This window comes from Nematostella vectensis, chromosome 12 (assembly GCF_932526225.1).
Source record: "Nematostella vectensis chromosome 12, jaNemVect1.1, whole genome shotgun sequence".
In the NCBI taxonomy this organism is placed as follows: domain Eukaryota; kingdom Metazoa; phylum Cnidaria; class Anthozoa; order Actiniaria; family Edwardsiidae; genus Nematostella; species Nematostella vectensis.
Window position 1 is genome coordinate 5,834,413 of NC_064045.1, and position 19,048 is coordinate 5,853,460.

The 19,048-nt window shown below is 40.3% G+C and overlaps 1 protein-coding gene across 8 annotated transcripts in view; it reads right to left on the reverse strand.

The window, feature by feature from the left end:
* LOC5506391 (small G protein signaling modulator 3 homolog) overlaps positions 1–19,048 on the reverse strand; it is a 38,336-nt gene that overhangs the window by 13,294 nt on the left and 5,994 nt on the right. For 3 of the 8 annotated variants that reach the window (XM_048719824.1, XM_048719826.1, XM_048719823.1), the window contains exons 2-8: positions 8,075–8,259; positions 6,152–6,215; positions 4,917–5,131; positions 4,489–4,605; positions 3,926–4,060; positions 1,129–1,245; positions 488–566 (exon numbers count right to left, since the gene is read on the reverse strand). In XM_048719824.1, the coding sequence (XP_048575781.1) occupies positions 488–566; positions 1,129–1,245; positions 3,926–4,060; positions 4,489–4,605; positions 4,917–5,131; positions 6,152–6,215; positions 8,075–8,259 (912 nt within the window). Of the gene's footprint in view, positions 1–487; positions 567–1,128; positions 1,246–3,925; positions 4,061–4,488; positions 4,606–4,916; positions 5,132–6,151; positions 6,216–8,074; positions 8,260–10,234; positions 10,549–11,963; positions 12,136–19,048 lie in introns of those variants that run through there. The other 5 variants (XM_048719821.1, XM_048719820.1, XM_048719819.1 and 2 more) reach the window with 5 other exon arrangements.

Consider the following 19,048-nt stretch of genomic DNA (forward strand, 5'->3'; position numbering starts at 1 on the left):
TTTCCTCCAGGAAAACAAAGTTGCAACTGAGGGAATACTTATCGCTAAGTTGATAACCATATTGTATAATGCCCTCGCCGCTTGACACCTTAATTACTATGAGATTTAGGGGGATCAAATGGAGGGCGCTGATTGGTCGAGTGGCAGTGATCATTTTCTATCTATGGATAAGGTCCACTTTATCGTGGACGGTTAAAGCCGCATTTTAACCAGTTTACTTAAGGTCGATTACGTAACAATAATTTTTAACGGAAAACGAGAAATATATTTCAAATCGTAAAAGCAATCTGTTTATTGGAAGTTTCTTCGAGGATGCGACTGATTATTTCGAGTGGATGGCCTGTTTAATAGCGCGGATTCTAATAGATTTTTTTGCCTCTTGTCGGTTGAGGTTTCCGTCCGCCCTCCGGAAGTAAACTGGTGATAATGCGGCTTTAATATATATGGTTTTGTCTTTTTGAATGTGTTTGTCACTGCGTGCTCGTACCGATGTCATGTTCCTTCAGCTGCTGGTCTGTGTGCGGCAGGTAACTAACGATCAGCTGACGAAGCACGCGCTGGTCCGCCTGGCATACAAAGAAACCATGATGATGAAAACAATAAACATGAAGAACGATCGTGGGTGGTTGCCAATGCCAACAACGATGATGATGATGACGACGACGATGATGATTATAATAATGATGGACGATGGTGGGTGATGTCAATGCCAATGACGATGATGATGATGACGACGCGATGATGATGATGATAATAATGATGATGGACGATGGTTGGTGATGTCAATGCTAACGACGACGATGATGATGATGACGACGACGATGATGATAATAATGATGATGGACGATGGTGGGTGATGTCAATGCCAACGACGATGATGATGATGATGACGACGATGATGATGATAATAATGATGATGGACGATGGTGGGTGATGTCAATGCCAACGACGATGATGATGATGACGACGACGATGATGATGATGATAATAATGATAGATGATGGTGGGTGATGTCAATGCCAACGACGACGATGATGATGATAATGAATGATGGTGGGTGATGCCAATGACAATGACGATGATGGTGATGATGGTGATGACAATGAGAAAAATGATGGTGATGAGTACCTGTACGCCAATAAGTGTGCTGGAGTAGTAGGAAGGCGGGTTGAGGTCCTCGATTATAGTACTCGTCAGCCAGAAGGCATCCTCCTCCTCCACAAACAACAATAGCGACGCAACGATCTACACAGAACAAATGTAACAATACATTAATACAGACACCTGTATCCGTAATCCTTCTAAAATTCTAGATAGATACTAGTTCTGATTCTAGATAGATGCTTCTTCTGCAACCGGTTCTCTTTACGCTTGGACAAACTAGTTAATAGGCCATGTGTTCTACTATTGATATATGTAAGCTTTACTAAAAATGTTCCCACCTATACCATTCCTATGCCTTGACAGTATCAAATGTCACATACCACACCCTAGCCAATGTCGCATACCACACCCTATCCAATGTCACATACCATACCCTATCCAATGTCGCATACCACGCCCAATCCAATGTCACATACCACACCCAATCCAATGTCACATACCACACCCTAGCCAATGTCACATACCACACCCTAGCCAATCTCACATACCACACCCTATCCAATGTCACATACCACACCCTAGCCAGTCTCACACCACACCAAAGCCAATGTCACATACCACACCCTAGCCAATGTCACATACCACACCCTATCCAATGTCACATACCACACCCTAGCCAATGTCACATACCACACCCAAGCTAGTGTCAAATACCACACCCTATCCAATGTCACATACCACACCCTATCCAATGTCACATACCACACCCTAGCCAATGTCACATACCACACCCAAGCCAATGTCACATACCACACCCTATCCAATCTCACATACCACACCCAAGCCAGTGTCAAATACCACACCCTATCCAATGCCACATACCACACCCTAGCCAATCTCACATACCACACCCAATCCAATCTCACATACCACACCCTATCCAATGTCACATACCACACCCTAGCCAATCTCAAATACCACACCCTATCCAATGTCACATACCACACCCTAGCCAATGTCACATACCACACCCTATCCAATGTCACATACCACACCCAAGCCAATGTCACATACCACACCCTAGCCAATGTGACATACCACACCCTAGCCAATGTCACATACTACACCCAAGCCAATGTCACATACCACACCCTATCCAATGTCACATACCACACCCAAGCCAATGTCACATACCACACCCTATCTAATGTCACATACCACACCCTAGCCAATCTCACATACCACACCCAATCCAATGTCACATACCACACCCTATCCAATGTCACATACCACACCCTAGCCAGTCTCACACCACACCAAAGCCAATGTCACATACCACACCCTAGCCAATGTCACATACCACACCCTATCCAATGTCACATACCACACCCTATCCAATGTCACATACCACACCCTAGCCAATCTCAAATACCACACCCTATCCAATGTCACATACCACACCCTATCCAATGTCACATACCACACCCTAGCCAATGTCACATACCACACCCAAGCCAATGTCACATACCACACCCTATCCAATCTCACATACCACACCCAAGCCAGTGTCAAATACCACACCCTATCCAATGCCACATACCACACCCTAGCCAATCTCACATACCACACCCAATCCAATCTCACATACCACACCCTATCCAATGTCACATACCACACCCTAGCCAATCTCAAATACCACACCCTATCCAATGTCACATACCACACCCTATCCAATGTCACATACCACACCCAAGCCAATGTCACATACCACACCCTAGCCAATGTGACATACCACACCCTAGCCAATGTCACATACCACACCCTAGCCAATGTCACATACCACACCCTAGCCAATGTCACACACCACACCCTAGCCAATGTCACATACCACACCCAAGCCAATGTCACATACCACACCCAAGCCAATGTCACATACCACACCCAAGCCAATGTCACATACCACACCCTATCCAATGTCACACACCACACCCTATCCAATCTCACATACCACACCCTATCCAATGTCACATACCACACCCAAGCCAATGTCACATACCACACCCTATCCAATGTCACATACCACACCCAAGACAATGTCAATACCACACCCTATCCAATGTCACATACCACACCCTAGCCAATCTCACATACCACACCCAATCCAATGTCACATACCACACCCTATCAAATGTCACATACCACACCCTAGCCAGTCTCACACCACACCAAAGCCAATGTCACATACCACACCCTATCCAATGTCACATACCACACCCTAGCCAATGTCACATACCACACCCAAGCTAATGTCACACACCACACCCTACCCAATGTCACATACCACACCCTATCCAATGTCACACACCACACCCTATCCAATGTCACATACCACACCCTATCCAATCTCACATAAAACACCCAAGCCAATGTCACATACCACACCCTATCCAATGTCACGTACCACACCCTATCCAATGTCACACACCACAACCTATCCAATGTCACATACCACACCCTATCCAATCTCACATAAAACACCCAAGCCAATGTCACACACCACACCCTACCCAATGTCACATACCACACCCTATCCAATGTCACACACCACACCCTATCCAATGTCACATACCACACCCTATCCAATCTCACATAAAACACCCAAGCCAATGTCACACACCACACCCTATCCAATGTCATACACCACACCCTATCCAATCTCACATAAAACACCCAAGCCAATGTCACACACCACACCCTATCCAATGTCATACACCACACCCTATCCAATCTCACATAAAACACCCAAGCCAATGTCACGTACCATGCCCATGCCCTGACAGTAACCAATGTCAGGGTAAAGCCAGGCGAGTGATCTTAGGATGCGTCTCATCCTTAGCAGGCCCGTGCTTGTGGGGGTGGAGAAGCATGCATTGTTGGGCATCGTACGAAGCAGGTCCTGAAAAATCACACATAGATTAGATAGATTTTAGCCAAATCGCACCATTGGTCTATTATCAAAGCTGCATTCTGATTGGTTGGCCTACTAGGAGTTGGAAGCTACAGCCTATCAGTCGCGAAGAAACAGAGAAGACAAGATTTTTGGCTATACAATTTTACCTACTAGTGTGATTTGACTAACACAATTATTCTTCTAGCCCTCATGGTCTCTGAGCTATAGACTCAGAGTCCTTATAAGCTGAAGGAATAATTATGGAATATCACAAGGGTGTTATTGTACACACGACGCTCATTGGTTAAAATCAAGCACGGTGTACATTCTTGCAATTGTGAAAAAGAATAAGAAGATCTAGCTGGAGGCAAATACATAAAAAGTTTTACAAGCGATAGACAGCTATACTATTCTCAGATGTTGGCCATCCTTACCTTTTCGATCTGTTTGGAAGCGGGTGAGTTCTCGTCTGAGCTGGCACGGACCACTTGCTTGTAGGTGAACTCAGCGTTGATCTTCTTTTGCAGGGCGCCAGATATCCGCATCCATATCTAAACAGACGTTAGGGGCAAAGATAAGGGAAAATATTTTTTTGGACGGAGAAGAACTGCCCAAAATATAAAAGTGGCAAGGCAGAAGAAGACGGAGCAACGGTTCACATTCAGATCTATAAAAGTCATGTAGAGCAGCGGTGGATCCAGGATTTCACAATGGGGGGTGGATAATGGCCGGATAGACGGTAGGTTATGGTAGGTCACATAGATCTAACAATACCTAACGATGAATTAAATTTGTCGCGTCAGCAGAGTCAAGCCCCCCCCCTCCCCCTGAATCCGCCCCTGTTACACCAGCTCTTACATACCGGGGCACGCATACTGTGTGGAATTCCCGAACAGACGAGCTCTCTCAGCTTGTCTGAGTGCGGGAAACTGGGAGAAACCTTGTCCCAGGTCATGTCGCCCACATCCTGGTTTTGTGTGAACTCAAGATAAGCCGTCCACTTCAGTCGTAAGCTGTCATCTTCGTTCGTGACAAAGTTTCCTGGGTCTGGGTCTTTGTATTCATGCTCCAAGTCTTCTACAAAAAAACAGATAGGCTCGGATTATGCTTGGTGCACACTAGTGACATAACGACATAATGACATAAGCACGCCCATTCTTCTGTTCGTAAGCCCGACAAATAACGAAATGGACATAATGGCATAAATGGAAAAAAAAATGTTTTTTTTTTATGGATGTTTGCTGAGGTTGATTCAATGGGATAATTCTTTGTTTGGCCTTCACCGAGTGAGAAAGGAATTTTCTAGTGAATGGCCTCATACTCTCCAGTGTGGACCATCTACCCAACCTTATTCAAAAATTGTTTTTAAGCTTATTCTGGGTTCCTTGGACCTGGAAATGTTTTGTTTGGCTTTGGGGCAAAGAGACTGTTGGCAAAGAGACTGTTTGCTTGTCTCTTTTTGTGGTTCGGAATTTTGTGTCTTTTTTGGTAAGAAATGTTTCCAGGTTTAAGCATTTGTTTACGAATTGGTCAGAAATCAAGGTTGATATTTTGACAATAGAGTCAATTCTATTACATTGCTTGGATGCGCTTTTGAAGGTCGTCTATGCCTTGGAGGAATCCACGAGTATCCGGGTCTGATGATGTTTGGTTTGCATTTATGACGTATTGGAGTTGGGCCTATATTTTACAGGCGCCTCGGGGCGTAATAGTAATGAAAAGGTTAACCCCAAGGGATAACAAAATGAGTGTGGTCAACAGTAATTTCAAAAAGCAAATCGATGCATAGTCACAGAAATTTTAAGCGATAAGACATAGCAATCAGGGCGTAGTCACAAAGATTTCAACCTTAAGAGAACCTTGAAGATTGAAGATTTAAACCTTGGAGAATTTGGAATATTACTAGCCTTATTTGTACTTTGTTTGTTGCACCTATTTCATTACTCATAGCAAACATAAAGTTTGACCAGTCGGCAGAACAAATGAAGACAGTGATAGTACCATTAGGTATGGGAAATCTGAAGATGGCAATCTTATCAGTCTGTCTTGAACAGTCTTACTTTGACTAAACAATTTCAAACAATTCACAGAACCTACCTCCATCCATAATAAAGCCAAACTCGTCGTACTGCCCCTCGGGCCGGTGACCAGAGTCCTCAGTCTAAAGAAAAAAAAAAGACAGCTTATTTGAAGTGCTCATGGTATCGATGCTGCTGGGTTCTTATGCACAGAAAGTGCAACAACCGTTGGGAGAGACAAAGTCACAAATGAACAGCTCTGGGGAAGAACAGGGGAAGAACCAATAGCAGTGAGGAAAAAGTTAGACACATGCACAATGAAAGCAAACAGAAAATACCCCCGGGAACACCTTAAACAGATGGTTCTGGTATGAAAGGCTGACCCAAACAATGACAGCAATCTAATTTCCCTCTACGTCTTTGTAATAAAACTCTGTAATCAACCAAATACTAGAGCTTGTGAGATAAGAGCCTTGTGTTATTATTTTTACAACAATTTCTTTTTTCTTTCACTCATATGACAATTCATGTAAAATTTTAAAAAAAACGAACAGTAACTGTTGCACTTATTGATAACTGTGCTTGAATAAGCTTTTTCTTCATCATTTAAATAAATTAAAATAAAACTAAATATATGTTCTGCTTCTTAGGAATTGAAGTAAAGCCAAAGGGTCTCTAAACAAAAGGATGGTCAAAATGAATTTGTGAAAGGGGTGATCTTATCCCTTTTATACCACTGGAATGGGGAATAGATCAAAGGGCTCTGTGAGCCGACTCGTGAATGCAAATTTGTTTTTGTAGTTATTGTCTTGTGTGCATAAAAGATATACAGGATGAATTTTGAACAGAGGATGAACACATCCAAGATGCTGAAAGTACAAAAAAATGCCCTTTCTTTTCGATGTGATGAAACACCAAGAACAGTATGATCATTTATTATTATCATAAAAAGTAAAAAAAAAAAATTAGATATCACAACAAGGGATCGAACCTCCGGTCTCTGATGTCTTAGACAAGCGACAGAACCACGATACCACCGAGGCATTGCCGAAGTAACTCCTGAGTAAAATTAGGTTTTATCCTAATTGGTATCTCACCGTTAGGACTGCTTTTCTTAGCATGTCAAATTTCGCTCTATTCTTTCCGGAAACAAAGGTTAAATACCCAAAATAATTAACCAAAGCACAGTCACACAATGTATTTTAAGCATGTCAACATTCTAGAAAGGCGCAAAATCGTTATTCGATGAATAAGCGTGTTTGAACGAGTTTTGTTTGATATTTAGTACTTAACTTATAAAAAACAATTTATGAAAGTCGATACTAGTTTTCTTGACCTGCAAACAGTGGCTTTCTCTTAGTACCCTGCAAACAAAGGCCATGCTAAAAGAGGCTTTTCCCTTGTTCTCTGACTTTAAAAGTCGCAGCTTCGGCTATCCGCTCTTTCAGCACAAATTCAAACAAATAACGCGAAAACGCAGAGACGCGAAAGTGCTAAAACAAGGAGAATTCAAAGCTTTGCTAGCATTTTACTTGTTTTGTTTGCAAACTAACAACTTGAATTGGACAGAACCGTAGAAGATCGATTGACGTCAGTGACGAAGGCGCATGCGCACGCTCAACCCACATCGAAGACTTTTCTATAAAAACTAGCTTATATAATATATATACTTTACGGCCATAATACGCAACGACCGTAACGGTCACAGGTCGATTACAAGGCTCTTTTATAGTACTAAGCTTTCTTACCGGAAGTTGGTCACCGGAAGTTTACAGGAAGATCTAAGAATTGCTGTGTTGAGAAAACACAGAAAGACCACAAAAAGTTTACGGATGATCCATCCGATGATCGAGTGACACAGAAGTCCCTCCAATAAAAAGGGCCTTGAGTAGGGGGTGCAAAAAGCCTGTTGTTGGCTCCACAGCAGGTGAGTGTGTGAGTGTGCAAAGTAAAGGTGTAGGTGAGTGTGTGAGTGTGCACTAGTAGTCTGGACAGGGGGTACCTGTTGTATTCTGGAAAGGATATCCTGGGGCCACATGCTCGGAGTCAATGCTGAAAAAGGGCCTCCAATGGCGGGGTAGAAGGAGCCATTGACTGGGGTGCTGCCACCGGCTACAGGGATAGCAGAGTCGTCCCATGCCAGATTATCCTCATACTCATCGTCTTCATCCTCACTTAGCGTGGGCGCTGTACAAATAAAGATTATATCATTGTCATCACTTGGTATGGGTGTTCTACAAATAAAGATTATATCATTGTCATCACTTGGTATGGGTGTTCTACAAATAAAGATGATATCATTGTCATCACTTGGTATGGGTGTTATACAAATAAAGATGATATCATTGTCATCACTTGGTATGGGTTCTATAAAAATAAAGATGATGCCATTGTCATCACTTTGTATGGGTGTTATACAAATAAAGATGATGCCATTGTCATCACTTTGTATGGGTGTTATACAAATAAAGATGATGCCATTGTCATCACTTGGCGGGTGTTATGCAAATAAAGATGATATCATTGTCATCATTTGGCGGGTTACATACAAATCATTAACAAGCATGTATATTGTTATCATTTGGCATGTCTGCTAATTGGCATCATCATCACTTAGCATGGGTACTATAAACAAATAAAGATGATATCATTGCCATCACTTAGTGTGGGTACTATACAAATAAAGATAATATCATTGTCATCATTTGGCGGGTTCCATACAAATCATTAACAAGCATGTATATTGTATTGTATCACTTGGCATGGGTACTATAAACAAATGAAGATGATATCATTGCCATCACTTAGTGTGATGGCAATGATGGTACTATACAAATAACGATGGCATCAGCATTAACATAATTTCCATTAATTGGCATGGGTAATAAACAAAAGGTGATATCATCATAAAAAGGACATTACCATCATCACCATATGAGCGAGTGCTAAACAAAACAGAAGATATCGTTTTCATTATCAATTGGCATGAGTGGTACAAAAAAAAAATGATTTCATCAGCATCACCATTACTTGGCTTGGGTGGTAAACAAATGAAGATGATATCATCATCATCACCACTTGAGTGAGTACTTAACAAAACAGAAGATATGGTTTTCATTTTCAATTGGCATGAATGGTACACAAAAAAAAACAATGATATGATCAGCATCATCATCATCACTTGGCTTGGGTGGTAAACAAATAAAGATGATATCATCATCATCACCACTTGAGTGAGTACTTAACAGAACAGAAGATATGGTTTTCATTTCCAATTGGCATGAGTGGTACACAAAAAAACAATGATATGATCAGCATCATCATCATCACTTGGCTTGGGTGGTAAACAAATGAAGATGATATCATCATCATAACCACTTGAGTGAGTACTTAACAGAACAGAAGATATGGTTTTCATTTTCAATTGGCATGAGTGGTACACAAAAAAACAATGATATGATCAGCATCATCATCATCACTTGGCTTGGGTGGTAAACAAATGAAGATGATATCATCATCATAACCACTTGAGTGAGTACTTAACAGAACAGAAGATATGGTTTTCATTTTCAATTGGCATGAGTGGTACACAAAAAAACAATGATATGATCAGCATCATCATCATCACTTGGCTTGGGTGGTAAACAAATGAAGATGATATCATCATCAGCAGCAGCATGATTCGAAGCACCATAGTAAAAGTCAAATGAAATAATAATTTGAGTGCTGGATGAGAACGCAAAAGCATGTGTTAATACTGTCAACTCCAGCAGGATTGCTATGCAACAGGCAAATCTTTGAGAAAAGAGGTTTAAGTCGCAGGGTAGAAATAATGTCTAAATCCAAAATTAACTAAACAACTATCTGGCAATTACTAATTAACCTTGTAATTTAGTTACTAAAGAAAAAGCAAGGTATGCCATTATCCGCAAGGTAACCACAAGATCAAAATTTCAAATGATTTCAAAATATTTGCTCATTTTTGTTAGCTAACTTTTGTTTCAACAAACGTTACCTATACTGTAGCCATCAAAAGTTATTTTTTTCTTTTAAACTCACTTGTTGCTCTCAATTTTTTTGTTGTAGAAGAAAAGGGCTATAGACCTCTTCGCTACAGGAAAACACCAGAAACGATTTGCTTTAATCCTAGAGATCTACTTACTTAAGCTAAAGTACCGTTGAACACATTTCTGACATCGTACACGGCCCTCGCTATCAAAAACATATCCACGGAACTTCAGTAACGGTAACTCAAGCGAAGGAGACCCTCTCCACTTTAGACGGACGACGTACGCGAGCAAATCCATGCTCACAACTAGATATTCGCCTTTTTTACCCCTCGAAGATTATTCAAAGACGTCAAATAAGAAAAAAGAAAACACAAGCGACTCTTATCACAACCCTCGATGCTTCAACTGGTAATAACCCAAGTAATTTCGGCGTTCGTTTTTCAAGTTAAAATTCTCCGAGATTGTCAACAATTTACTAATCGTGGGGTGCGATCTCGGCAAATGAAAAACCGAATGAACACAAGAAACTGTTAATTAACTACCTGGTTGGGCAAGGGCCGTACTTAAACTAGACATTCCTTGCGGACTTGTCAAGGTTTCTATGGCATGGATTTTTATAAAATGGGATTATAGTGGCCTAAGTATCTGGCGATACTACTTTTCAAAAGTTGGAGAGGGAAAAAAATCTTTATAGGGAACGAACGATAAAAGGGCCTAAAACTCAAGGATTATAATGGTACTGATATTTTAAGATGAAGAATACATGGAAAGGAAATAGCATTACCATAGATTCTGCCATTAGAATCCTTACCGCGAAATAGTCTTTTTCTCGGAACACCTGACGTACACGACGTTATTTTTCGACCTCTCTGTCACGCAAGGCGCGTGGGCGTGACAATGAGCTCAAACGTTGTTTAATTTATTATGTAACGCAGGATTTAAATTTGATCAACCAGAAGGGGTTTTTTATACTATTCTGACTTCTAATTATTGATTTATTTATTATTATAAGTATAAAATGCTGGATTTAAATTTGACTGATCAGAAGTATTTTTTATACATTCTGACTGCTACTAATTGACTTGCTTATTAAAAACATATAATGCTGGATTTGAAGAAGTTTTTTTTACTATATTCTGACTTCTACATATTCTGGACTCGTCACTCTAGCCGGCGCTTGATCACCTACCAAATAAATGCAATATTGTGGCTTGAACGCCTCGCACCGAGCGGAAAAAAATGCATCGAAACTGGCTGTACGTTTTCTCAAACTTTGAAATTGCATAACAAACTAACTATAGATCCTTTGCATAAAATCCCTCTTACGGAAAATAGCTACATTTAATTGCATTTCAGTTGTTTTGTTTCTATCGAAAAACAACACAATAAGCAAAATTTGAATAAAAACGGCCCAGCCGCCGTGGCATTGTTTTGCGGCACTAAAATATTCGTTACGCATGTCGCCCCCAGTTTCAAACAATTACTAAACCGATCCAAAAGTATAGAATTAAATATTTCTACGAAAACAGGCAATTAAGGATGATTTAAGCATTCTTCTCTGTTTTTTCAAGTTATGTAACGGGTAATAAAATATCGCATTTTGAGAAATGAGGTTTACACGCGGACGCACAAAAAAGGTATACAGTAACTTTTCACGCGTCTTTACCACCACGACAAGCCAAATGAACAGTTTTAATATATAATAATTCGAAATAATACTTATAGTAATGGTAAAAGACAAACAAAAATGTGAAATAATGGATACACATGCAAGCAAATAAAAAAAAATAAAAGCTATCATCTATAAACTTAACCAAAACGCTCTAGAGGAAAAGTTTTAAAAAATTTCCAAAAATACCGATATATTTAGGCTCTACTTACTAAGATACAACTGAACACATTTTCCACAGCGGATTTTTCCCTCGCAGTCCAAACCATATCCTCGAAACTTCAGCAACGGTGGTATCAGCGCGAAATATTTTCGTTCCCTAAACCAGAGCAGCGATTCCAAGTCCATGACTTTATCGTTTTGAAAAAAACAACCGTTTCCTTGCTCTGATCCTGCTGGGCGAAAACGACGCTAAACCTACAAAAATTAGTTCTGATTGAATGCGCGTGCGTGCTTCACGAAAATATTTGGCGCGCAATGATGAAAAAGAGCAAAAATTATCCCCAACAGTGTGTAAGACTAAACTAATCAAACTAATTCATCTGAGATATTTGAAAGTTATGTAGCAGTAGTCAATCCTTCAAACAGTAGAAACATAACAGAATGCATAGAAAAGTATAATTCCAATGAAGTGTAACGCTTGGCGACAAATTCCACAAGAATTTCGATTAAATAACCTAGACTTTGTATTCAGGAACTAACAGAAATTACCGAAAGCTTCATTTCTAGAATAGGAAACAGAAAAAAGTGAATTTATACTCCAACCGACCACGTACTCTCCAGACCGTAAAACTTGGAATTTCACGTCGTGTTTTGGCGGAGAACGGTCGGAAATCTATCAGACAGAACGCATTTCCACGTGCAGCCTTTCAATTCTCAAATTAATTCCATTGTTTTCTACCGTCGCCGAACTCGTAAACGCACTCGTATGTTAAAGTCCCTAATAAACTACGAAGTAAAACCAATTGAAAACAATAACAAAAACTTTGTTTGTAGGAAATAATTTTAGTCGTTGTTGTGATAAAACGAATCACGAGTAATGAATGATTGAACAATTTACGAGCTGGACACCCATCCCAAATCCTTATGCATTGAACTTGAGCCTGTTCCCCTATATAAAGTCACCCGAGATAATTTTTTCGCCCGGATTATGACGCGAAGATATGAGTTGAATTTATGAATGATTAACAAGATTTCTGTTATCATTCTTCGTATTTGGACCCTCTCTTGACCAGGGGCTCGTTTCTAAAAACACCCGAGAATTCTCGGGCCCGAAAACGATTTATTACCTAAATCTGAAAAGCTGGCTAATTTCTATAAAAGTTATGGTATCTAAATGTGTTGAAATATCGTCAAACACGTATTTTACCACAAAGATTCATGTAAAGGATGATTCTCTTTATAGATGTTCAGATTTTGATCTTTCCCGAACTTCTCGGGCCCGGAATTCACATGGCTTAAATATTAAGAAAGTTCTAGGGACCTCGCAGTCGCCCGAGACTTTTCGGGCAACTTTCTGGCTTCAGCAAAACTTCAAAAATAGCCCTATCGAGCGTAATATATTGGAGTATGAACCAAGAGGAAGTTCAAACTGTTCTAAAACATGAAAGCGGTTCTCAAAAAGGAAAACATGCGAAGTTTTGGGAAAAAATGCAAAATAAAGTCTTCGGGCCCGAGAATTCACAGGTGTTTCGAGAAACAGGCGCCAGCGCAGAACCAACTAATGATAGCCTGCGTAGCGGCTCAAGGGAAGGGAAGGGGGGGGGTTGGGAGGGGTAGGGAAGAAAGGAGAGCCTGCCGGGAAACCATTGTTCTAGCCGCGCCGCCCCGTAGCGTGTGTACTATTAACCAATCACATGAACTGTTTACATTGTAATTTTACTTCCATTTTTTGTCAAAATAAACGCGGTACGTGAAAATTGTCTTGTTTCTTCGCACTATGTGTTCTCCGTTCTATCCGCGTGAAAAGAAAACTGGATTTAAAATCCAGTCAACAAATCCAGGAACGAGTGTTGTCGTTATTGAAAAATCTTACAGGAAGGCTCTCCTTTCTTCTTCTCCCCATAGTCTCCCTTCCCTTCCCTTGAGCCGCTAGGATTATAGTCGCACGGAGTCTCGGATTTTTAAACGCGATGTGTGGCCGTGCCGATCTTTATCTTTATTTCCAGAAAAAAAAAACGATTCTGTAACAAGAGCAATTTCGTAATAGAGTATCGAGCTCGCTTTTTTATCGAACTAAAAGCTCGGGCTCGGTTTTTTAAAGACCGGAAAAGCTCGGGCTCGGATTTCGAAATTTGACATCTCGGGCTCGGATTCTAAAACTCGGGTCTCGCCGCAAGTCTCGGATTTACCCAACTATACCCCTAAGAATACATGGAAATGAAATAGCATTAGTGCGCGCGCACATGTCGTTATGTTGTTATATTGCTAGTGTGCACTAGGCATTATTGTTTAATTTATTATGATAAATATATAATGCTGGATTTCAATTTGATCGACCAGGGTCGGGTTCCTAGAAAGCAGGTTAACGCTAACCCAGAGTTAAATAAGGTTGCTATCCAATCAAATGTCTCGATAACCATATTTATCCGTGGATAAGCGCTAACCTGCTTTTTAGCAACCGAGCCCAGAATATGAAGTGGTCAGAATAGGAAAACTTGCCTCGTTCCCGGGCTTCTATTGGCTGAGCGGCTTGTCGGTTAATGACGTCTATTTTGATTTGCCGAGCTTATCGTAGAGAATGTTTGAGTGCCGTCACAAGGCGCCTACGAACGAAGTTTTTACTGTTCTTACAACTTGATATTCTGGGCTCGTCACGCTAGCCGACTCTTGAGCACAGATGAATACAACATTAAAAAATTATATGACGGTTTTAGTGGTACCGGAATAATCAATGTCAAGACAAGTGGAGTCAGTCGAGGCCGAGTTTTTCGGCACTAACAGGAATTAGACATCACTTTGGGTTAAAGTTATCCTAAGCCCGTGATGAATCAGGAAGATTTTACGTTATTTTATTACATCTTTTCTTAATCAGCGGCGTAGCCAGGATTTTCAACAGGAGGGGGCCCAAAAGGGACTTTCAAGGAATTTTCTTCTTTATTTAAGATAATTTCTCGTACATTTACTGTATTTTTGGCTGCTGAAAGGGGGGGCCTAGGCCACCCCGCTGACTACGCCCCTGTTAATCAACTTTCTTAGAAGTGTGCGAGTGCCCATTTGAGCTCTATAAAATGAAAATGCAAATAAAAATGTATCGAAGTACACCAGAACACAATTTAGATGAAAACGGCCAAAGCGCCCTTGCATTGTTTTTATTTGCGGCAGTAGAATATATGTTACGCAAATCGCCTCCAGTCTCAATTCAAATAACTAGTAAACCAAAAGCTGAGAATTGGATGCCGCCATTTGATTCTCCTGCTCAATGTCGAGTCATACAAAGCACCCATTTCCATACCAAGATATTCTTAATCAAATATCGTCAATAACGTACCAAACTTCATTCGCAGATTGTTATTTTGAAGTTTCCTTGCAAGGAAATCGTTGTATTTTAATGATAAACAATAAAAGAGTGGTTTATCAACATTCTTTTAGGATGATTTAAGCATTCTTTGTTCATGTTAACGTAACATGTGCAGAAATATCGCACTTTCTTAAGGCGAGAAATGAGGTTTACGCGCGGCGCACAAGAAAGGTAACACTTTACACGCGTCTTCACCAACACAACAAGCCGAATGAATACAGTGTTAATGTAATAATTCGAAATAGTACTTATAGTAATGGTAAAAGACAAATAAGAATCTGAAATAATGGATACGTATGCAAGCAAAGAAAAAAAATAAAAGCTATCATCAAAGCTTAATTATCCAAAACGCTTTTTGAGAAAAAGTTTTTCAAAGATAATTTAAAATTCAATTACCAAAAAGCCAATAAATACCGATAAATTTAGGCTGCACTTACTAAGATACAACTCTACACATTTTCCACAGCGGATTCTTCCTTCGCAGTCCAAACCATATCCTCGAAACTTAAGCAACGGTGGTATCAATGCGAAAGATTTTCGTTCCCTATACCAGAGCAGCGATTCCAAGTCCATGACTTGATCGGTGTGAGGAGCAACCGTCCTCTCGCTCCGATCGGCTGGGCGAAAACAACGCTTTACCTCGAAAAATTAGTTCTGATTGAATGCGCGTGCGTGCTTCACGAAAATATCTGGAACGCAACGATGAAGAAAGGCCAAAAAACATCCGTCTGAAACACCGAACAGCGTGAAAAACGAAACAAATTAGACTAAACTTTTCATCTGAGATATTTGAAAGTTATCAGGCAGTACTTAATCATTCAAATCGCAAACAGAAGATTAAAAAACTATATAAAAAGTATAATTCCATAAAACTATAAAGTATAGCCCCTACGGCATAGCATAACCAACCGAAAATAATAATAAAATCCTTGTTTGTAGGAATAACTTTAGACTCGTTGTTGCGATAAAACAAATCACGAGTAAGGAAAAATGAACAAAAGTGCACAACCTACGAGATGGACATCCATCTCAAATCCTTATGCATTTATGAAAACTCGTTGCCTGTGGGGATAAATAGGTCAATATCCACGTCTGGGTGTGGGGAAACTTGGGCCTGGTTTCAATATATGAAGTCACCCGTGATCAATTATTCGCCCAGATCATGAAGCGAAGATATGAATTGAATCATGTACTAATTATAAACAAGACTCTGTTATCATTCTTCTAATCGGACCCTCTCTTGACAGTTGCTTAAGCGCATATCGTGACGACGACTGCATGGGAGACTAGCGAAGTTACCAAAGCTGCATTTTCATTTGTCATAGTTACTTGCCCGGCTGAAGATCATGACAGTAGGCAATTGCTCGAGCGTATAGCGCGACAGAAGACACAAAGACAGCGCATGCCTCTTAAACAGGTTAATAATGTCTAGAGAATTCTTTATATCCAGACCTATTTCGGCAGTTGCTCAGACGTGCAACCAAACAAAGCCGTCTAGTCAGCGCTACTTGCCCGGCTGAAGATCATTGTGCATTTAAGGTAAATAAATATAATTATAATTATATTAATACTCCAAAAACTGGAAATCGACTCTGCCAAATTTTCGTCTTTAATAAGACTTCTTCAGGGCAGACGAAGAAGAAGAAGTCTTATTAAAGACGAAAATTTGGCAGAGTCGATTTCCAGTTTTTGGAGTATTGTATTCATTGTTCTGGTACGAGATCGCGACAGTTTGGGCTTTTTGATTCTATTTATAATTATATTAAAGTATATTTTATGCCTAGAATGTTTATAATGCTCCGAGCAAACAGCGCCAACACTGGTGGCTAATAGATGGCCAATAAAAGCGAAGTAGTTCGCTAGAAGTATCATCTATGTTGTGGCCAGTCAAGAGAAATTCCCCCAGCAATGCTAACTGTGGTGTTCGCGCTGTTGCAGAGGGGGCTTAACAAGCAAAATATACCAACGCCCCAGGCATGTGCGGTAGTCTATCAAATAACTTGATAGAAATAAATACAAAACAATTTAGATCGTAGTGGAGGAGCTTCTTCGCAGCGCAAGGTGCCGTGTAAGCGAAGCACCATAGGTAGTAAAAAAGAATGTAGTAACTATGCCATAAGGTTCGCGTGGTCTTCCTGTAGATGTGCCGTCGTGTCTGCACGTTGGTTGGTGCCCCTACTACGTTTGAATGGTCGAACAAATGTTTTGGGGGATTTCAGTCTGAAGTGTGCTAACGAGACAAATTTATTTCAATGTAAGTTTCTGTCTGGCTCAGCACAAACTTGATTGTAATTTCTTGAAGTTTGCATCTCAGTGTTGGGTTTTTTTAGGTATATCTATTTATAATAAACTGGGCAAAACTTCTCAATCCTGATTGGCTAATAGTAAAAAAGGCTCGGACAATTACGGAAACATTGAAACATTCGTGAAATGAACAACTGGGCCCATACTAACTGTCTTGCTCATTTCTCAAACTCAAAAATATTTGCAGTACGTTTTCTTTCGTCTATTTCTTGTGTGTTATTCAAACAGGCTGACGCCATTCAAATGTCCTATCGAGTTGTAAGGTTTGGAATTACTTAACAACACGTAATACAGTCCCTACTTCAACACGAGGTTCCGCTATAAAAGGGGAAACCCCTCCCACCCCCGGGCTCGAATTTGCAATTATAATCAGACCACTGCCACGCTAGCGGTCACAAATTATAAGTCTCTGGTAAAATTGCTCATCCCTTAGCCTCAGTCGGCTGGATTAAAACTATTTTTGCACAGGTAACAAGTTGTGTTAAGACATTGATAAATTAGTGATTTGGGAGCCGTGACTCACGTTTTCGGTGCAAAAAATTAAATTTTGTGCTATCCAAAATTTATCTGCATAGAATATTATCGCGCTGTGAAAAAAATGCTCGTCTTTTAGAGCACGCACAGCTTGGTATAGCATTATTTTACTATAAATCAGAACCATTTTAAGTCTAGGAGTGACATTTAATCAGGTTTAGAATATGAAATTTGAATTTAGAGATCAGAGCAATTACCCTGACATGTTGACTCATTGACGGCTGATTGATAACTGATTGTTCCTGAGCCCGGGGGTGGGAGGAGCTTTCCCTTGTATAGTGAACCTCGTGTTTCGGTATTCAAATAAAAACATGGTCTAAATCCGCTACATCGCGGAAGATTGCTTTAAAAAATTGATGTTGACATATTTCCAATTGCAATCCCCAATTCTATTTCCCTGCTACTATAGGCATCTTGTCTCTGTATTTTGCTGAGAAACGAGGCCTCTGCTAGCAGGGAACAATTCTATATAGAAAGTTGTCTTTTTTTGCTATTGAAAATTACCTCCCCCCCTGCCATTAGGAACTGAGTAGTGACTGACTAGAAACCAAGACTATTTAGGAGCCAGGATCACCGAGATCAGACAACAAAACAATTATTTGACCCTTAAATGACAAAGCCAGTCCCACCAATACGCTTTCCGTCACAAGTGAAGAAATTCATAAGTGCTCTCTGACTCGCTGTACGATATTCTTTACTAGGACGATTTCGCGTAACTCATGTTTTATGCTAATGAGATTTTTTAGCAGATAAAAGCAGCAGATAAAAAAAAAAAGGAACCATATTGAATGTTTAAGCAGGTTATAATTAACTCCGGCCCGGCGCTCACCCACTCATCCAAGACTCCATCATTTTACTTGTGTTTTCAAAAGGCAACCCAAGATTCCGCTGGATTCCGGTTAAATTCGGGTCTTTTTGTCCCCTGGTGTTGTAGCGGTC